Consider the following 22,176-nt stretch of genomic DNA (forward strand, 5'->3'; position numbering starts at 1 on the left):
CCTGAGGTGGCATAACTTGATGTTGCCAACAACAGTGAATTGTAATAACCGCTCGAAATTAATGGTATATCACAATCCACTATTAGCAGCGAAATACACATATAGGTATGACTGCAAGTTTTGATATCTAAGGTGGTATCCGTTTCTGCTCTAGCTCACTTATGGTGAATGTTCCATGCGGGAAGCCACTTTGTTCTCGGTTTGAGTGGAACGTTATGTATGTTGAACTTCTTTCGCACCGTACGTAGCCAACTGTGCTAATCGGAGGTACGGGGGAAGGTCAACACGACACAAAAAGCAGTTCTAAAGAAATTCGTTTTCAATCTAGATGATGATTTAAAAGTGGCTAGCTCCAGTGGCTTCCTAATATCGGAAGGAAGAACGTTCCAGGCGGCCACAGAATTGCACCTGCAAGCGAGTGATGCCGTGACCGTCGGTGTTCGATTGCGAGACAATCCGCTGTGAGGATGACTGGAGTTTCACGCCATGGTTCACGCTCTTTGAAGAGGTCGGCAAGGTATTGTCGAACGTTCATTTGTGGCACGCACTTCGAATGTAATGAGTGCGACTTTTATTCGTCCAGCAACCGGAAGTCACCGCAGCTCAGCGAGCACTGGACGGCCGTGGTCTTGGAGCAGCACCTGAACTGAACCAACACTTCACCTGAACGGAACCAACACTTCACCTGAACTGAACCAACACTTCACCTGAACTAAACCAACACTTCACCTGAACTGAACCAACACTTCACCTGAACTGAACCAACACTTCACCTGAACTGAACCAACACTTCACCTGAACTGAACCAACACTTCACCTGAACTGAACCAACACTTCTCCTGAACTGAACCAACACTTCACCAAGTCAGGTGGCAGACCGGCGAAGAGGCGTGCAAACGCACCCGGTTTTCCGCCAACCCCTCATTCATGAATTTGGCCAAATATCTCAATGCAGAAAGGTCCTGAGAGACAGAACATGATGTTACAAACCTGTCAACCCCTTATCAGTGCCTTACCTTGAACAGGCCAATTCAAACCTTATTGGGCACCCCGTGCCCCTTATAAATCTCAACGTTCATCCTTAAAAGTCCCATCACAAGGAAGAAACACAAATAGACACTTTTTTTGCCCGTATTGAAAAGGCTGTACGCCGTATGGATCTGAAAACTCAATTTCCCTGTACAATACGGGGTAAACCGTACGGGTTAAATAGCTATGACATTAAGACACTTAATGCACCATGAGTCATTCTACTTATAACTCAAAAGGAAAAAAAAGTAGCACGAGGATTAGAAATGCACGACAACGTATTTATTATTTATCACAACAATCTCATAAATTATTTTGAAAACCCTCAACAAATTTGACAACAAAACTTCCTGAACGGGAAAATATAATACTGTATATCGAAGGCGACGTTTCGGGCAAATCGCCCTCCTTCATAGCACATTCATAATCATGCATCCAAGGGTCCATATGCCAATCGAGACAGATCCCTGCGGCTTACGGTGCGGCTCCACTCATCGAAAAAGACGTTCGAGTGTACACCTGTAAAGGTGTATTGTAGCTCTGTCGTCCCGATAGGTTGTTCCTTTCACCTGAAGAAGGCCACTTATGTTGTGGCCGAAACGTCGTGAGAATTTGATTGTGTTATTTTATTATTTTATTCTCATTCTACGTGACTTTACCGAAAGACCCAAGGAAGATGAATACATCTGTGTAGTTAGCAATGAGCGTCGATTCTCGTAAAACGCAAGAATGCAGCCACATGAATCCGACATCCGAAACGAATCGATTCTTGCAACGAATCGCCACTCCCGAATCGCGGACGTCACCATCAAATCGCGTGGGCAAAGCTTTAACTCGGCACGTGATTGGGAGAGGCGTTGCGGGCGGGGTGGGGGCGGCGGAAGTGGGTGGAGAGGGGCGTGGCTAAGTTCCGGATTGGCTCCGACCCGGAAGCGACGAGCCTAACCCGGAAGCGGCGAATCTGACCCGGAAGCTGGTAGGGGGGGGGTGAAGATGTCGCTCTCCACGGGACACGCCGAGCGCTCGACACCGGAGTCATGAGCGTGGCGTTAGCGGCGTCGCGGCGGCGGCGAGGTGAGCGGCGTTGTCGGCGGCCGGGATTGCGGTTCCCCGAGCCTCCGCCGGGGATTGGAGAGGGTTTGGCGCGGGGCCACGACGCAGGCTGCCCGGGGACTCGAGCCGAGGCGGGCTCCGGTCGTGCGCCGCCGCCGCCTCCTCCTCCCCAACCCCAACACCGCCTCACCAACCCACTCGGGTGGTCGTGGCGCCCGGGACGTTAAGCTGTTCGATTATCGCTGTAAACGTAAGCGCGCTGATTATTCATCCATTGTCACGGATGATTATTTGGCGGTCACCGGTAAGGCCTGCCCGGTGGGGGAGTGACGTCACGCTCGCAGGGAAGTGCCTCGAGTTTTAGTGAAGTTGACGCCGGTGAAGTTGAAGAGTTGGGGGTCGAGGAAGCAGTGGGAGAACTCGGGGCAGCCCTGGCCCCGGGTCGCGTAGAACAGCGCAAATATACAATTACATTTCAGAAACTGAAGGGGAATCTTCCTCATGTTGGATGCGACCCGGCCCTGGTGTTTAAGACGTGTCCCCAAGATGTCGCCTAATGCCCCCACGTTTAGAAAACCCTTTCGACTTTTCTCACGCCCTTTTTCTTGTATGGTTTTTATTTTTGTATTAGGGAATACGTTGGGTCTACTCGTTCTATTGAACCAGCTCGACCACTTTGTCCATTAAGGAAACAACCCGAGCCTCTCAGGTTCGTGATCACCCAGTGTTTATATGCCTCTCTTAGGACCCCCACGATGCGATTTAAGTCTCAACGCCACTTCCCAACGTTTCACTACCGTGGCTTGGACCCCACGGTGGTCGCAGCATTTTGTTGATTTTCATCTTGATTCGACTTTTGAGATGGTAACAAACCCGATTACCATCAGTGATCCTTGCCGAACGAGCATAGGACTCGTGCGCAGGTGGTGTATGTTTGCCGTTTTAAAACGATTGTGGCCGGTTGAAAAATTTGCATTGCGCGATTTCCTATTCGTATCTGTAAATAAATAAAAAAAATTGCACGTAAACGTATTTGAGACATCTGCTCCCTGACCCGAGACAGCTCATCACAGATTAACATCTGCGTGAACTAGACGTCCCCTAATTGTCGGTTTCTTATTACCAACGAGCTTGACCGTTTAATGTGTTTAAAATAAATAGCAATTTCGCTTGTGAAGAGGGGCTGCAACCTTCGCTCGTGTAAGCCTGCTGCAATGAAACGTATAAATTAAGACTCCCGAGTGACATTTGAGTGAGGGCCATGATGTGCGTGTGCGCCTGCAGCGAGGGGCACGAAACGGCCTGGCCATCTCCCAGCACAGCGGCGCGGGTTCAAAACATGCTAGCGCTTCTGCGAGGACTGGCGAGATCCGAGGCACAAATGAACGCCTTCCCACAACCCGTGAGAGCCCCGCGCTTCGCATCCTTCCACCAGCCTCGCGGCCTGCACCTGCGCGGCCTGGCTGGCCACTTGATCGCGCCGTTGCCCCCCAGGGCCCTGCTGTCAGGCCGGCAGCATGCCGCGGGTATTGGATGCCGCCTCTTGGGCCTGTCAAACGGGTTCCTGCACCAAGATTCCTTCCATGCGCAGGTAGGAATATGGTGTCATCCACACCTTCATTGTCAGCCAGGTACTATAAATATTGCATGTGCATAAATTATATATTTTATAGCAGCGTCCGGAGTAAAAATAACTACTTGCAAATGCATGCACGCGGTTAAATGCGTAACAATATTTAGAAGGGGCCAAGTCATATCCTAGTTACCTGCATTGGAGTTTGCATACCGTTGTGATAAATTTAACATTGAATTGATTGAATAGTAAAATACGACCCCTTGTGTTTTGTGCCAGTTCTGTGTGCCAGTCACTGGTCGATTCAACCGACCTCATCAGTCGCAGGCAGTGGCAGCCAGGAAGGCATGGCAGGTGGGGCGGGAGAAGGTGAGCTATGACACGTTCTTTACCATGAAGAGACTGCTGGAGCGCTCCTGCAGCCCAGAGGAGGTGTTGCGCTGGTTGGCACAGAATCCTGGAAAAGTCGCTCCTAGCCATTACCCAGTGGCCCTGCAGAGGCTCGGCCACATCCTACAACACCAGCAACAGCGAGGTGGAACGAGTGATGGCAGCAACAGCAATTGCCAGACTGTGGAATCGGCCTACAAGCAACTGCAAGACAGCCCAGACTTCAAAGCACTCTGTGAAGCCGTTGCAAAGAACTGTTCTCAGTTTGACAACTTCAGCGTAGTCAACTGTCTCTATGCACTGGCAACTCTTGGTAAGTAATTGCTTTTGTAAAAATATATATATTCAGTTGCGAATGACAGTGATGCTTTGATCAGATATGGTGTAAAATAAGAGGCTAAACCACAACCACTTGCAACCATACCATTGGTTTTTGTATTAAAATTGTTCACAACACTGATGCCACATTGCTTTTCTTGTGCCAAAAACAGGGATGCAGGGCAATGCAGATGTTGTGCGCACTTTGGAGCAAGAGGCCCATTCCCGATTGGCCCACTTCAACCAAAAGGATGTTTCCATGCTGTTCAGTAGTGTAATGAAGCTGCATCCTATGAGTCCACACAACCACCCCCTGGTAGAGCCCTGCCTTAACAGTTTGGAGCGCAACATCGAGCGGGAACGCCATCCTCAAACGCTATTCTTGTTGCTGTCATATTACCGCATGCTCACAACAGCCAGTGAGCCAGAAGCAGGAGAGTCGATGCTGGCAAATGCCCCAGCGGCATTAGAAAATGCTACCTCAAAGGTATCCGAAATGTCAGAGGCGACGATGGGTGGGATCTGTGCACAAATTGGTGCTGCTTCCATGGTGGCAACAGGTCCTTGCACTTCGGCAGAAAAAGGAGCTGGTTTTGCAGTGGAAGATGGGATGGTTTCTGCTAAAATGAACGGAGGTCAAGACGAGCAAGTAGACAAACGCGTGAACCTGGAAAGGAAGGTACTGCGCTTGGTGAAGCACACCTTGAGCCATGTAGGCAACGTGCGCGAGCATGAGCTAGTGCTGCTTGACGAAATGCTGTCCATCTGTGTGGCCCAGGCCTCCAACAAATCCCTCGAGCTCATCTTTAGCTCGCAGCTCTTCTATGAGAACAGACAGGAAAAGTTCATCAACAAGCTTGCAGGTGACCAAGGCAATGTGATTAATGTGCACGTGTTTTGTTAACTAAATAGAACGTTAATTATCGTGATTTGCATACATTAATATAAAAAATGTATCTTGTCTAGTTCCAAAATTCCAGGGTTCACACTTGTCCCTGGTGATTTCCATATGTACAAATCAACAGCTGCGATGTAAACACTAATTCATATGTGAAGAATTATTGGCACTAACAGAAGTCTGGACCAGATGGGGTAGTCCAATAATTTAACTACTCGTTTGTTTGCACATATGGCATAATCCTATGTAAAACATTAACTTTTAGTTTGTGTATCTACTGGGCGAACAATACTCTCCACAGTTGCTCTTTAATGCAAGACCTATTATGTAAAACATGCCAATGCAAGAATGGCATTAAATACATTTTGGATTTGTATCAAGTCACATTACTCGATTGGTGCAATGTGTTTTATAGAGGAGCTACCCAAGAAGGTGGACTCGATGTCACCTCACACCATGGCCATCATTGCCAAGTACCTGGCCCGGCATCGCCTGAGGGAGCCCAGGCTCCTTGACACCATCGCTCACTTCCTCATCAACAAGGCCGAGATGCTTGACACCAAGGTCACACTCCCACTTGCACATATCATAAGTAGTTTTTGGGATTGGTAGTCTTAAAGCTGTATGAAGGTAGCCCTGGTTGTGTCTAATATATTCTTCACAAAGCGAGTTGTAAAATGCAGCTTCCATAGACAATGGTCATGATAACAGGACGGCCACGTCTCGTCAGGAATCTTAGGGTATATAGCAGTTTGAAAATCATCTTAGCCCACTGGTTGAACAAATTTCAGTCACAAATGAAAGAATGATTACGGGTACTATTGGACTAACCACTTCAAAGCATGAGCACGAACTTAAGTCTCAGTTTGCTGCAAAAGGAAATGTATCCCTGTGTGCAGGTGCTGCAGAAACTCGTGTTCCCTTTCAGCCGGATGAACTACAAGCCCCCAAGTGAGCGGAAGCTCGTGGAGCGGCTAGAGGCCGTTCTAGCGCAAAAAGCACTGCACTCGCCACTCGCGACGGTCAACATCATCATGTCTATGGTGCAACTCAACCACTTCCCAGCTGCCAGCCTCGGCAAAGTCTTCTCACCACCCTTCTTGCGCATTATCATGAGTAGGTGCTGCTGCCTTTGCCTGGGACAACCAACTTCCTTTCTCGGAAATATTTCACATGGCTCGACTTTTTAAAATGTCTTGGAATAATGATTGTGCTAAATGGATGTGTTTGTTGCTTGTGAATGTTTTAAGACCGAAGTATATTTTTTAGTATGGTTAAAGTTCAATCTTGATTTGAAGCTTTCGTGACTGCAGGAATCCATACTCTTTGGTTCTTTCGGTAAAGTCACGCAGGTAGAAAAAAAAGTTAAATGGTTAAAGTTATTTCAATGCTGAACTTTGTAACCATATTTTTATTTGAATACCCTTAATCACTTGACAAATAAATGCTCACAAACGCTATTGTGGCTTTTGTATTTGTTGCTGCGATGCTCAACTTTATTGGTTAAAAACCTCAAGTTATATTTTAATCAAACCATAGCAGTTTACGTGCTCTATATCCTGAATGAGCATGTTGGTTTCTGGAAAGCTGCATGGATCCAGTGCTGTGACTGGTCTCATGATTGCTGATCAACTTATCAGTAGTAGTTTCTCTGAGGGTTCAGTGATGAGGTCACGTCTCAGCACTTTTGCAAGCTATACTCTAGTTACACTACACCATGCAGTGGGTGTAAAAGCCTGGGCTGTATTGTTAGCATGTTGTAACAAGACTTTTCCCCTTTATTCATAAAACCCCAATTCCAGACAGCCCTTATGGGGTGATAGTGCGGCGATACCTCTCTCTGCTGGATGCAGCCATCGCTCTGGAGTGTCCCAGCTACAGTGGGCCCCGGCTGCCTGACCAGTACAAGGTCACAATGTTTGACCATGCTCTGACAGCAGATGAAGTAAACAGGAAGTACAGGTCAGTGTGGAGAATGCGTGCCACCTTTACGAACACTGCACAAGTATAAACGCAATGTGTGGGCCATTGATTTATTTATTAACCACATTGTACATTTCATGCCGTGATGTTTTAAATTGCAGCTACAAGGGATTTGTGGCAGAGGCCCTGCGACAGCTTGTGGGAGCACAGTGCTTCAAGCAGGATGAAGTCCTCCCTCCAGGATACTACACTGGTGAATTATACAAAGCTTACTTTTTTATTATAATTTTAGATTTTACACACTTAAAATGCTCACTTGTTTTTTTTGTCTTTGCAGACTTCTTGCTTTTTATGGACGATCAGAAGAGACTACTGCCAACCGATGGAAACAGTAATCTAGGAATGCATGGCTTAATTCATCCCTTTCTACCGAACACAAGATCAGACGTCAAGCATCAAACACAGATGGATGCACTGACAGCCGACCTACATGCATTTTCTCCCTTTCAGTGTGAAAAAATAACAAAGAGAAACTTCAAGTCGGAGCTACACAATCCCAAATTGCAGTCGCCTCACCTCGCTCACAACTCTGCCTATTGTCAATCAGCACACACTTTCTTAGGCCAGGGTGGGCATCATGCACACAACCATCCAGTAAACACCTGCAACAGTGCAGCAGCCAGCATAGCTGCAGTCAGGACTTTAGCACCCAACTTTTCTGCTGCGAGCAGTCTCCAACTTCAGCATTCACGTTCCAGCACTGGTGGTCGAGTTCCCATAACAGACAGTCCTCAGGCTTATCTGTCACCTGCCACACAGGGCAGGGGCTCTTACCCCTATAGCCAACAGCACCTCCAGATCAATGATCAGTCTCAAGTGGGCTCCGTGGCATCCATCATGGGAAACTCGGAAAGTTCAAATAGAGATCCTCATGAGGCTGGACAGGGTGTGCCGAGTGATCACTCAGGGGGCAGGGTTCCAGTGGCCTCGGTCGCTGCACAAAGTAGCCATCCATGCGAGATGATGCAGCAGATGGCAGCAGTGACGTCCGACTTTCATCAGGACCATCGCATGCCCCAGGGACATATAGCCACACTATGCTCATCAACAGATGGTCAAGGGAACGTCATCTCATCAGCTTACTTCCACTTCTATCAAGAAGGGATGCTGCAGCACAGTGCAATCCAGGCAGATGAGTCTGATGTGTACAGCCCCCAGGAATCAATCCGCCGGTTCTACGAGTCACCGTTTTACACGGAGCGATTTGTAACGGACACAGAGCCCGACACCAATCTCAGAGCTGGTGGACACCTGCAGCAGACTCTCGGAAACCCAGCACGGGTGGACAATGACTCACCAAGTTCAGCAGTGGAAAACGCAGAAAAGATACATAGGTGAGTAGCCATGACCATCTAATGGAGGCAGGGGTGAGAAAGCCTTTTATCAAATTAACTTGTTAATCCTCATGTACATTAACTGGCTTTCCTGTTTAGCGTAATTTACCATCTGATGTTTTTCCAGGATAGTGATGTCTGTTAACGACAAGTGGCACTACTGTCACAGCTCTGATGTTTTGGTTGGCTCACGGGCCATGCGGGACCGGCATCTCCGCTTGCTGGGTTACCACATTGTCCAGGTACAGTCCATGACTTGGATTACTTTTCTCACATGAACACACATGCTTAAATTTCGCTTTAGCAAGGGTGTCTTAATGTTTGTAAATAGGACTTTATTTCAGACATCGATTTACTGATAATACAATGGAGTGGCCATTTGTGGGCTGGACAATGTAAAACCCTTGGTTTTGAGAAAATGCTTACAAGTACATTTACTTTAATGCTTCGTGCATTGTGAAAGTTTATTGTTTTGCATGTAGTTTAAATATACCATGTTCCACAAGAAATACCTACTGGACATCTAGGGAGAGCTTGAAAGCTCATTGGATTCCTCCAGTGTAAATACATTCTGATATCTGTTCATGCTTAACTTGGATTTATAATGGAGCATTTTCACACTAACCTCTGCTGTGTTCACTTCACCGCTGGGGCTGAACAGCTGCCATACCATGACCTGGAGAAGTTGAATGGGATCGAGGAAGTGAAGAAGTACCTACAACGCAAGCTCAACGAGTTGGAGGGACTGTAGCATGGTTGGTGGTGGGGTTGGGATCTGGGTGCCAGGGTGGAAGGGGGGAGATATTGCATAAAGTGTTATACTGGGTGGGGGGTGAAGAGTAGAGTATATCCCAATTGGGAGTATTGCATGAACAAAAAAGTATCAAATGATTCACTGTTGAATTAACTTATTTTATTACCATTTTGAATGAAAAAAGATTTCTGAATGTGTAAATGTTACATTTGGTAAAATTGGCACCGTCTTGTTTTATTCACAAAGACAATCTTTCCATCTGCTCATGCAGAACCTGGCCAATGCTTTCTTGCAGCCTCAAAGTGTGAAGCACTGCAAATACCTTGTTCGGAGAACATTCAGTTTAGAAGCTGCTTCTTTCTGCATGAAGGAATTTATAATGTTATCAGTAAGTTGCCTTATCACCAGCATATGCATACTAAGTGTTGTGAACAAATATTTGCATTTGTTCCATGGGTCATAACAAAATTAACAATAATTAAAGTTCACTTTGGGATTTGTTTTAACACTAAAAATGTACATTTTACATCTGAGGCCCTAATATATTCTGCAGAAAATTACATGAATTGCTTGAGGCCTGTGGCAACCATGCATACTAATCTACTGAAGATGTCAATACCATTTTATTGAATACATTTTACAACAGCATCAACAAAATGCAAACTAATGGTGTTAATGCACATGACAAAAATAGCCAACGAAGAGATTTAACCAAAACCATGCCACTGAACTGACATAAGAAAACTTATGAGCTGCTATTTTTGCATTCATGCAATCAGTGGTCATTTTGTAAAGGGTGGAATGCAAGTTCGTTTTAACTCTAATTGAGTTTGACTGAAGGTATCATCGGTTAAATATGCTGCTGTACCTATACGGTCAGTAGCATTTACAAGTTAACATGGTTAAGGGTACGATATTTTTCAAGAACATATGGTATGTTGTATGTGCAGTTGGCATGTGTGATTCCTGTGAGATGTGTAGCCTTTGCACTGCTGCAGTTAAGAAAACTATTTGGTTTACCGTTTTAACAGCGGTTGAGGGGGCTTAGATGGTTAAATTGGGTATTTAACAGGGGACTGACTGTTCTGGGTGTTAATTTAAATAAAAATATAAAGTTCAAGGCTGTTTTTTTCACATCTTATGGTACAAGTGTCAAACAGAATATGGGAAAAATGACTTTTGATACTGCAGCAAGCAAAAATGTCTTATTCTTCAAGTTGACATTCTGCAAAGCGGACCAAGATGCTTACTCCCCATGTGAGAATGCATCAGATATTACTGCGACCAACAAATCAGTCTGTGGCATGCTCCTCCTCATCCACTTCATTATTAGTCTGGAAAAAACAAAACTGCACTAAGTACAGGCGTCTTGCTCAACGAGGAAGATATGTTTTGCAAAAAAATGCTCGGCAAGCAAAAACTTGTGAAAACAATTGTTTTCCCATCGAGTCCCATGTTAAAAGGCGGGCGACGTGTCGGCCCCAAAATTTGATACTCACGAACATTTTTTTCACGTGAGAAATACAAATGCCAATTAAAAAATAAAGTAATAAAACATTAAACTTAACACCACAAATTAATGTGTGTAGAACTTGTTCGCAACGTACATAAGCCAACCGTGCAAATCAGGGGCAAGATCTGCCATATAGCCTTTAGACTAATGGGGCAAGTGCGGTACACGAGGCGTGGGTGGTCAGTACCATGTCCGGCCGCCTTTGTCTCCCTAAAAGCGATGTTTACACACCGCACCAGGTACTAATTTAAGGTTGAGTCGACCTAACGGGCTAACTGTTACACCACCTCTCCCTCCACCACGAAGCCCCCCTTCTCCCACAAGACCGAAGACGCACACTAAGCAAGCTGGTAAACAAATAGCTGCGGGCCACTGCACCCCCTGCCACCATGGGATACATATTTATCAATCGGTCTCTGCTCGCTCAGCTTACAATCGACTCGTTTTGCATAATGGCTCTACATTCGAATTGCTTGTTATAGCGAATTCTCAGAATGCTCGATAAGAGATGGCTGTAAAGGAAAGAACAGAATGAAATCAATATCGCTGCTGCCTTCTTACCTTCTTCGTACACTTTTTTTTCTTGCTGGAGTGCACAAATTTTCTTTTTCTTCTCTGAAAGACAATCATATACCATATTCCTGGTTCTTTCAGTAAAGTCACGTTTTATTGATTCCCTTCTACGTGACTTTACCGAAAGAACCAAGAATGAATCCCTGCAGTCACAAAAGCTTTAAATCAAAATCATATACCACTTAATATTTAATAACCACATCACATGTTGCCAATACTGTCTTTAAAAAATATTGCCCTTCTGAACACTTCCAAAGCATGTCATGTTTGAAAAACGTCACGGTATTAAAGATTGTTAAAGCGTCTTAGAAACTTGCACATTTAGACAGCAGTTAGCAATGTACACATTCATTAATAACGTGTTAAACTCAGTCAATGTTGCAGAACACTCCCTCACCATCTCCCACATCGTTTCAAGTGCAACGCGTTCTTTGTGGGGCAATATCTGAAAACAAAAACCACAAAACAATTCCTGCAATCATAACTTTTAAACAAAACTTTTATGAGACAATAATTTACTGGGAAATGCAAGGTTAAGTAAATCGGTGTCTTAAGAATTTTTTTTTTTTTAAATGAGTGAAACTACAACTGCATACGACTTCCAAGGATATGGAAAAAGCAATCGCTTTAAAAGAAAAAAACATTCTGACCTGCAGGGCAAGCCGTTCCATCGCCTGTTGGTCGATTTTGGCAGTGTGTGCAAATTTGATGTAATCTGCTTTTTGCTCTACGTTGCTCCACAGGTGCGTCAATACATTCAATTTTTTATTTCCCAAAAACTCCGGCACAGTGTCTGCAGACATCTTACTATACACGGAGAAGCTTGAGCTGTTTTAAAAGCAGAGAATTTGCAATGTAAGATGTATCTTGTAGAACATTCAGCTTTGTATAAGAGCATGCACTTTATTGGTCCATGAGTTTTTAATATCACTGATCCATTATCAGGCAAGCAGCAAATTAGACATTTCTGAAATGAAAAGACCGTTTTGTTTTCTACATAATTTCCATATCTGAGAATGAACCTGGCTTTATTATGAAATTCACAGCCAAATATACTTTGTTTAAATCTGTGAACCACAATACAAATCATGAACTTGGGCAAACATGTGAATTTTGTACTTACGGTGCACGTTTTCTTTGCATTGCGAGCTGTCGTAGCGAGGCATTCTTTTCCAGCTCATTCTGTCAAAACAACACTTAATATTTAAATTCAGCAGGAAAACAGTTATGTACATGCCTATCATTGTTTCGCAGTCAAGTCCACATTATTTACAAATGTTGCTTTAACAATAGACAAAGCCAATTCAAGCTTTGACACCAAGTGCATGAAATTCCGTTAAGAGTTTACAACTGAACACAATGTTGGGGGGGGGGGGGGGGAAATCTCCACACTTATTTATCTAGGAAAGCCACGGCAAGTCGTCGGACTTATTTTTACGACGATGCTGCATTTGATGAGTGTTATACAAGCGAGAGGAAACCGGAGCACCTGGAAAAAACACTTATCCCCAGCTAAACAGATGGCAATTCGTCCATTTGCTGTACTGCCCTCTCCTGACGAGCCACGGTTATGATACCTCGACAACCATGGGAAAGGGTTTTTTCACAACGTGCAGTTTAATCAATTGCTCGCCTCCAGTGCTGGATTGCAGATGAGTGCCACCACCGATAACTTTACCTTAAGAATGTACTTTTGGAGGTGGGGCTACAATATTCACAACTGGATTACAAAACAAGGCGAGTGTATAATTGTATAGATTTACTTGGGCTGAACAATGGGTTATTTGCACAAGTTACCTCATATATCCGTTTCTTCTCCTTTGCTTGTGCTTTGTAAACACGTTTACTGCTGTTTGAAAGCGTCTGCCACTTTTCCTCCGCAATGCTCCAAGCTTTGGCCTGGTTTGCCTGTGAGCAATATAAATCCCACAAGAGATCACCAACTTACTGTACGTATAATTGCGATACAATTTGTATTTACATAGCATAAATGCAACTACATATCAGAAAGCGTAACAAACAGTAGGACATGGGCAATCCTGGGGGAAAGGACAGTATAATTTTAGAGAAAGAGGACAATCTGAATCCCGACGTAAATGGAGGCAGTTGGCAGCATGATGAAACTGAAGGGAGTTGTTGACGATGGGGGTAAGCAGAGGCTAAAGAGCAACCTTCCCACTGAGTTAAGGTTGACTGGAGGCTTCAGACCTTGGTTGCTCAAACAGAGTACATGGGGAGGGGGGGTAGAGATGAGCGAACAGATGTAGGCATGAGCAAATCCTTGGAGGATATTAATGGCAGTGATTTTTAAGTTGATCTGGACCCAATGAGGTCGATATGGAACATGTTATGCGCACCTTCGAGTACTCTGGCTTGGATCAAGTCCTACTGTCATTTTAACAATATCCCCAGCTTCACTAGAAAGGTAAGTTACATTTTGATTTAAAGCTTTCGTGACTGCAAGGATTCATATTCTTGGTTCTTTCGGTAAAGTCACGTAGAAGGGAAACAATACAATAATAAAAATATAAAACAAAATTCTCACGACGTTTCGACTGCAACAGCAAGAAAATTTTCTTGCTGTGGTTTTCACACCTGATGATGATTGCTTGTGTTGCAGTCGAAACGTCGTGAGAATTTTATTGTTTTATATTTTTATTGTTTCCCTTCTACGTGACTTTACCGAAAGAACCAAGAATACTAGAAAGGTAGTTTTTTCAGCAGCTCACCCGATTCTTGCGCAATAGCAAAGGCAGCTTTTTCTGGATGTACAGCTCCTTTGCAGAAGGGGGTGCCTCTGGCACTGCTTCCCAAAATTGATTTGTATCAATCTTGTAATCAGGGTAGTATTTTCTCTAAAAAGCCAAAAGATGTGACAACTTAAAAAAACACATTCCATAATTTCAGAGGCGAGTAATGTTTTTACAAGCATATATACTGATAGGGAATAAACAGCTAGTCGAATCCTTCCAACAAATAATATGTTTAAGCTCAACGCCTTTGTTTAAGTGTGTTTCAGCTCACAGCGTTGGTGTCAAATATCAAAACCATCTCTACATTGATAAGTCATGGTAGTACCTGTATGCAACCAAGTAACCAAGATGCAGCATGGACTCACCTTAACTTCCAATGGCATCTGTTTCCAGGTTTTTAAAATAATGCGTACTATATCCTGTTTCGGGAGATCTGAATCGAGACCTTTCTCCTTCATGGCTTGGAACATTTTGTTTATAAACGGTATATGGACATTACTTGTTTTGCCTGAAGCCTGCAAAGAGGAAAACAAAGTATTATTGGGTTATATTACTGCTGGAGTCATCCCAATTATATCGGAGGTGGTACAGGCAAAATTGCAGGAGATATGTTGCAAAGTCTAAATACAGACCTCAACTTTGTTTTCCACACATGTGCTTTGCTGAATCTTCAAAGCTTTATTTACCCAGCACAATTTTTTATCATTTGGCAATTCTGTCCACTTCTCTGAAAGGGTCTTTTTTAACACATTTTCAGACATCTGGAAATGCCAAGTGGTAAACGTCACCTTAAACATCTATTGTTATAAAAAGGCATATAAATAATCCATAAAATGTTCGTGATAGACTGCATAGTTAAATTGATTAATATAGATCAAATTACTGAAGTCTACATTACTTTCAAAACATGCTTAACTTAAAAACGCATTTAAATGCAATTTAAAAACAGACATTTAGCATAGCTAGCACACTTGCCCACCAACTAGTATCCAGCGTGATCGATCCACCGTTGGATGAAGGCCTCCAATCCATCACAACCCCTCATGGTGTATCATTACCAAAATTCACAATATGCTATGAAGCAGCTAGATAACATTAGGTAAAGGATTTCACAAATATAGGCAACAGTGCTGCTCAGAAACATCATAAATCGGAAAAGTGAATAAATGAGAAAACAGGAGAGGGTAGCGAGCGGGGCCAAGAGGGACACGTCACAAGGCCCAGAACCTTCTATTAGGATCTACAAGGGGGCATGGCCTAGGGCGGAGCCAGGCCACTCTCAGGGGCATAAAAGGGAAGTCCCGAGCGCCGATCCGGGCTGTCTTCTGGAATCAACCCCCCCCGTGCTACGTCTCCTCGATCTCCGGTCGTCACATTCGGCATCGTGGGTCAGGCAGTACGGTACTGACCTGGCCCGGTTATGTAGTTGCCCGTTGTGGTTAAGCCGTTAGTGGAAGTTGTTACCACCTATGTCGTTTTCCCGTACGTTTATATAGTTACCCTGTCGGGGTGTTGTAATAAATGTGTTGCCTCCAAGTTCTAGTGTGTGTCTCCGTGGATGCCACTAAAAATGTATAACTTGTACAACAGCATCACCAGGCCAAAACTCACAGATGGGTTCTTCACCAGAAGAGTAACCTTGGATTTCTCACACCACAGATTAAATGCAGTCGTGGGTGATGATTGAGCCCCTCCAATGTCACCAATCAAATCCAAGATCCTGGTGTTCAGGTGATATTTAAAAAAAGGCATTTGTTACCCAGGTTAAGGTTTGAAATACCACGTGAAATCAACATTGGATAGATATTGAAGCTACCAATTAATTTCAATGCTATGTTTACATAGAACTCATGAGATAAACAAGCGAGCAAGTTGTCATTTATTTTAAAGCAAAATACTTACTCAGTATTTTCCTTTAGAGCCTTTGCACTCTTTTTACGAGCTTTACATTGCTGAGAAACCAGACAAGGACAAGATAAGTTATGTAATTAAGTGCATTTCAACATTGTACGTTTTTTGGAATTAGAAATGTTTATTACCTCCCAGGAAATTTCTATTAAAATAATATAGCATTCAACTTTGTATGCTACTCGTGTACACACATTTTGTTGCAACAAAATAATAATTGTGGAGTATTACACCAATATAGGATATCTGCAGTCAAAACAATGTCGCATCAGCTCATGGCAAAAATCACCTGGAGCAAATCGAATAACAATGGAACCAGAAAAAATGCCAAACATCCCCCCCCCCTCCCGCCAACTGAAAGCGCGTGGCCGAAAGTATGTATGACCTTCTTGCGCACCGTGCACAGCCAACCACGCTCGTTGGAGGTGCGGGTGAAGGTTCCCGGAGCATCCCCAGCAGTGCAGTCAGAACTGCGCGCAGAGGGGTGGGTGAGTGGATGGGTGGAGCTTGAAACAAAGTGTCACTGACCTTAATCTCTCCATCGCACTTCACCAGACGTTCAGCGTCCCTGACGATCTCACGCAAGGTACGATGCAAAGAAATCTGTGAAAACAATTCTCCAAAAGTTGCAAGGATATTTTCTTTAAAATATACCATCAAAGGTGAGCATATAAAAAGGCGCAACTTACCTTTCCACATATTTCTCCCCATTTTTCTTTACACTGTGCAGCATTGTATGGGCCAAACTTGATAATTTCCCAGTCTAGTCTGGACACAGACGTCTGATACTTTAATTTTTCCACATCAGCGGGTAAGCAGGCTGCCATCCGATCTAGTAAGAGATCTGTATCCTGTTGCGACCATACATCTGTAAAAGTGCAATGATAAATGTCAATCCAGCCAACTCCATAATAGCCATCGGTGTTTTTGACTAACTTAAACAGCCTTCTGGACTGCTGTTCTAAAGGCTGCTGTTCTATGTAGAAATTCTTTCTCACCGTACATTGCTAACCGTGGTAATCGGAGGTGTGGGGGAAGGACAATAATCTAAACACAAAAAGCAGTTCTAAAAATAAGTTTAGTTAATGCAGCCGTGTATTTCCTTTGGTTATGACGGTCAGTGTATCTAAGATGGTTAATATTTTCCCCAATTATAATTATGCTTTTGTTTCACCAATACCGTTTTAGTAAAACTTTTTTATGGAAAACAATGTAACTGAACTGTGGTTAAGTATCCCTTTGTTTGGATAACTTTTATGTGTATTTTGGTATATTCATGACAATGTTATTGCAGCGGTTCCAAATTGGTGAATATCCTTTTAAAATTCGTAAATATATTAATGCGGCCAATGATAGAATACCGCACGCTGCAATATTGGGATTTAAAAGTGTTGAGCAGCATGGACGTTGCATGTGCATTCTATACTGTCCATTTGAATTATGCCCAGGGTTTCCACAATACGGGTGATGGGAGATTAATGATGGGAGTGCGTGGCAGCCCAAGGAGCAACCTCGCCCGAGGGCGTTAATCGCACAGATTGGAGGGATGAAATTGATCGTGCACCACCACGTGTGCTAGATGGATTGTTACAAAACCCAGCACCGCGCGGCGGAAAAAACCAACATCCAGCAATGGGGATTGGATCTTTCCCGGGGTTGAGGGCAAAAAAGGCTTACCCTCTGGCTTGCCTTTTTTGGACATGATAATCACCGACTGGTATTCCTCGATCTCTAGTAACACAACATATCAAAAGAGTAAAAACACACAAGGGGCCTTTAGACGCGAGGCAAGAAAATCAATCTTGTCTAATGCAGTCCCCCAAACTGTAAAACCCCCTTCCACCTTAAAATCAAAATTCCTAAACCTTACCCCCCAAGAACTGGAACATCTCGGCCGGGAAAAAAAACGAAATGTTTCATAAGAACCAAACCTGTGGTTCTCCGTAGTCAGGATTATGATGCCGGCGTTATTACTCTGGAGTGGGCGCGTGTAACGGAACGATGGGTGGAGAGCCGAGCCGACCACGATATCAACTTGTTATTCCTTTAAGGCTACAGCGTTAACGACGAATGTCTGCGTTCTGTTCAGTCACGAGTGTCCATGCGACTGCACGACTTTTTTGTTCGATGCTGTATCACCAAACAAATCGCTAACAAAAAAATATCACGAATGAACGACTGACGGGAGCTGTATGAACAACACAGCGTGTGGTTTGAACCCAACATCCACGCTGTGAACAAATAGCACCGCACGCATTCATCATTGACACGCTCGCGCCTCAGTCCATCATCACTCCGGGGGGGTCGATAAAGAGTACCATTTTGCGAGGGACAGACAGCAATGGTGCTGCTACGGACAGAAGACTCTCTCTCTCTCCGCCGTAAGAATGTTGTGTACATCCCACCAATGGGTTTCGCGGTTGTACACAGGACTACGGGAGGCAGCCTCGATGTCCATATCAGCGAGAAATAACGTTCCACTTATTTTTGTTGTTGTTGTTGTTTACAATTGCAAGTGAACGTTCGCTTAGATGCCAACACTTTACGTGCCCCTGCCCGTCCGTTCCCAGTGCAGCAGGGATCAGAAGACGTGAAGAGAAAACCCGCCAGGGCTTTTGTCCGAGCAAGCCCACACGATACCCGCTAGGCCGCAACCGCAAAGCGTACCAGTCACTCGATACAGTTACACAACTTTGCTGCAGAACAATGATACAATGATCGTTTTAAGGACACGTACAGAGAGACAACATCATACTTATTCTCCATGCATCTTATACCGTCCGAATTAATATCCCGTTTACGGCGCTGCTGCGAAGTTCATACCACAAACGCGGCCGCTCGCCACGCCAAAAGGCAACCCGCCTCGGCAGCGGGGCGGGGCTCTGAGCACGTGACGAAGTCCCCCAACCACCAACCTCCCACCCACCCCCATCCCTCCCGTCCCCTCCATCCACGCCCAATCCCCCCCATCCCCAATCCCCCCCATCCCCAATCCCCCAACCCCCCCCCCATCCACTTACAATCCCCCCCCCATCCACCCACAATCCCCGCCCCATCCACCCACAATCCCCGCCCCATTCACCCCCAACACCCCCCCCCATCCACCTACAATCCCCCAAACCCCAACCCCCCCATCCACCCCCAATCCCCCAACCCCCCCCATCCACCTACAATCCCCCAAACCCCAACCCCCCCATCCACCCCCAATCCCCCAACCCCCCTCCCCATCCACCCCCAACCCCCCCCCCCATCCACCTACAATCCCCCAAACACCCCCCCCCATCTACCCACACCCCCCCCCATCCACCCCCAACCCCCCTCCCCCATCCACCTACAATCCCCCAAACCCCAACCCCCCCATCCACCCCCAATCCCCCAACCCCCCCCATCCACCTACAATCCCCCAAACCCCAACCCCCCCATCCACCCCCAATCCCCCAACCCCCCTCCCCATCCACCCCCAACCCCCCCCCCCATCCACCTACAATCCCCCAAACACCCCCCCCATCCACCCACACCCCCCCCCATCCACCCCCAACCCCCCTCCCCCATCCACCTACAATCCCCCAAACCCCAACCCCCCCATCCACCCCCAATCCCCCATCCCCCCAAACCCCCTCATCCCCCATCCTGCATGAGCTGATCGCATCGCTCCATCCCAATGGTGCTCGCCTTCTCAGGCACGTTCCCAAACCAGTCTTTTTCATCGGCCATCACCCCTCCGAGAGATGTGTGTCCTTCCTCAAGGCCACTTTACTTCCCTTAACATTCAATATTAGACATCCAGCGTGTGTTTATTATCTGATCCATTGTCCCTCTACTCAGTTTATCTTCTCATTGTGCACCTCTCCGGGCCTGTAGCGTCGAGTGGAATGGAGGAAGCTGAGCCCCCTGCTGAAAGTTCAAAGTCTTAGTCAAAAACAAAAAAAAACTTGGCATATTTAAGACTGATGGTGTTTTCCCCATAGCTAGAAAATTATGCATGGTAGACCGAGGTCATATTGTTATACCAGGTAGTCGTCAAAATGTTTAAAGATTCAGTGACAATGTTGTACCTCCGAGTTATTTTTTTGGGACGTGCACGTCGCTGGTGGACCAGCATTTATTGCCCATCCCCAGTCGCCTGCGGTAGTGGTGCTGCTGGGCCGTCTCCGAGAACCGCTTGCAGCCTCTGTGGTGCAGATACATGTCCCCAACATTGTTGTTCGTTAACGAGTTCCAGGATTTTTTTTGTCTTATGTTTCGGAGGTACTGGTAAAGAGCCTCTTTAAAGTCCGGCTACACTTGTGTCATGACTTTACACACTTGGATTCTTTGGGTCTTTCGGTAAAGTCACGTAGATAGGTTCGAAGAAAATAACAAAAACATCTACTTGACTTTACCGAAAGACCCAAAGAATATGAATTCCTGCAGTCACGAAAGCTTTAAGTCAAGATTTGACACAGTTCTCTTGAGATGGCATTTTATTGAAGACACGTTCACCTGACATCAGGCGGAGACCCCAACTGCAACAGCCCCGAGTCTCCCGCGCATCTCCCTTATATACAGACCGAGGCCACGCCCCCCTTATAGATCATTCTCGATGACTCTGGACGCTCGCTCCACCGGCAGACTCCACCGTCCTCTTCCGTCACCTGACCACGCACCCCTTCTCGATCATTCCCGTAGCCACCAGCCCCTTCGCACTCACAACTGACTCCCCTGTCATTACCTCCCGTGGCCACTAGTGCATTCACACTGTAGGCCGACTCCCCTGTCATTACCTCCAGTGGCCACTAGTCCGCTCACAGCGCATGTAGGCTCTGTCATTACATACTCTTTGGTTCTATTTGGTAAAGTCACGTGGGTAAAAAATAAAATAACAAAAATCACGACGTTTTGGCCACAACACAAGTGGCCTTCATCAGGTGAAGGGACCGTGCTGTCATGAGGACAGCGTTGGAGTGAAAACAGCCAAGCCCAGGTCGCGTCCTTTAAGCTGTGTGGGAGGAAGCAAAACGCTTTGACAAAGGAATTAGCATAGAAATGAGCATGATGTACGTAGGAGGTGCATGGGCCATGATGGACCAGGAGCGGGTGAGGACCATGACGGACCAGCAGCGGGGGCGGGGGGGGGAGTAGAGTGAGTGAGTGGAGTGAGTGAGTGGAGTGAGTGAGTGGAATGAGTGAGTGGAGTGAGTGAGTGGCGTGAGTGAGTGAGTGGAGTGAGTGAGTGAGTGGAGTGAGTGGAGTGAGTGAGTGGAGTGAGTGAGTGGAGTGAGTGGAGTGAGTGGAGTGAGTGAGTGGCGTGAGTGAGTGGAGTGAGTGGAGTGAGTGGGTGGAGTGGAGTGAGTGAGTGGAGTGAGTGGAGTGAGGGGAGTGAGTGAGTGGAGAGAAATAAGCAGCTGTGAAAGTTTGGGATGCCACTACTTGAAATTTTTTTACTGTACCATTGAAAATTAGTTTAATGTTTGGTTTGATTTAGAACATCTTTCCAATGATTGCTTAATTTGAAACCATCCTCTCGGTTGAAATTGTGTCTGTGTTTGTAAATCTGAATTGCCTCGTGGACAAATCTCTGATAAAAACCCGTGGGTTTGCAGAGAACGTTGATATCGGAGAAAACTATATCGTGATCACCCACAGCGTTGTAAGTGGTCAGCCACGGCAGAAGAATTCGTTCTGCCATGTTTCAAATCTGATTTGTGCTCGCGAATTCGGTCAGAGGCATGTCGCTTCGTCTCCCCGATATAGCAATCACCACAAGTGCAGCTCAATTTGTAAACCCCGGGGTACTGTAAGTCAGGAATGACATCCTTCACGGATGGGATCAGGTCACGGATTTTGTGTACTGTATTGAACCGGACCAGGGTCTTGTGTTTGTTTAGAATTTTGGAGATCTTTTTAGTAACGCCTGCTATATATGGTAGTGTGATGGTTTTGACCGGAGTATCAAGTGGTTGTTTCTGTATGGAGGGAGAAACAGCTTGGCCGATGGTACGGTCAGAGTATCCATTTCTCTTGAGGTCCAGGTGTACATGTTTTAATTCACTGGTCAGGTGGTGTTGGTCCAAAATGCAATGTGCCCTTGTGGTATAACGTTTTGATGAGAAAATTC

The 22,176-nt window shown here is 45.5% G+C and overlaps 2 protein-coding genes across 4 annotated transcripts; one reads left to right on the top strand and one right to left on the bottom strand.

The window, feature by feature from the left end:
- Positions 1–1,969: 1,969 nt before the first annotated feature.
- On the top strand, positions 1,970–10,452 carry LOC116946338 (uncharacterized). 3 transcript variants are annotated; one of them, XM_076070538.1, is made up of 12 exons: positions 1,974–2,103; positions 2,714–2,791; positions 3,367–3,673; positions 3,935–4,358; positions 4,537–5,226; positions 5,677–5,825; positions 6,161–6,377; positions 7,064–7,223; positions 7,346–7,437; positions 7,522–8,578; positions 8,706–8,820; positions 9,240–10,452. In XM_076070538.1, the coding sequence occupies exons 3-12, from the start codon at positions 3,422–3,424 to the stop codon at positions 9,327–9,329; spliced, it is 3,246 nt and encodes a 1,081-aa protein (XP_075926653.1). In that variant the 5' UTR covers positions 1,974–2,103; positions 2,714–2,791; positions 3,367–3,421; the 3' UTR covers positions 9,330–10,452. The 3 variants fall into 3 exon arrangements, with proteins under 3 accessions (XP_032817243.2, XP_075926653.1, XP_075926649.1); XM_032961352.2 differs by lacking the exon at positions 2,714–2,791 and having other exon boundaries at positions 1,970–2,103; XM_076070534.1 differs by lacking the exon at positions 1,974–2,103 and having other exon boundaries at positions 2,347–2,791.
- On the bottom strand, positions 9,477–18,993 carry LOC116946355 (uncharacterized). Its single transcript, XM_032961353.2, has 15 exons — positions 18,903–18,993; positions 17,757–17,810; positions 16,769–16,947; positions 16,608–16,682; positions 16,074–16,123; positions 15,783–15,891; positions 14,804–14,932; positions 14,537–14,686; positions 14,148–14,273; positions 13,216–13,326; positions 12,542–12,600; positions 12,069–12,246; positions 11,816–11,863; positions 11,407–11,460; positions 9,477–10,666 (listed from the first exon to the last, which is right to left on the bottom strand). Exons 2-15 carry the CDS (start codon positions 17,779–17,781, stop codon positions 10,625–10,627), a joined length of 1,335 nt encoding a protein of 444 aa, XP_032817244.1. The 5' UTR covers positions 17,782–17,810; positions 18,903–18,993; the 3' UTR covers positions 9,477–10,624.
- Positions 18,994–22,176: the final 3,183 nt, after the last annotated feature.

This window comes from Petromyzon marinus, chromosome 2 (genome assembly GCF_048934315.1).
Source record: "Petromyzon marinus isolate PM22_M1 ecotype Great Lakes invasive population chromosome 2, UKy_Petmar_22M1.pri1.0, whole genome shotgun sequence".
Taxonomy (NCBI): domain Eukaryota; kingdom Metazoa; phylum Chordata; class Hyperoartia; order Petromyzontiformes; family Petromyzontidae; genus Petromyzon; species Petromyzon marinus.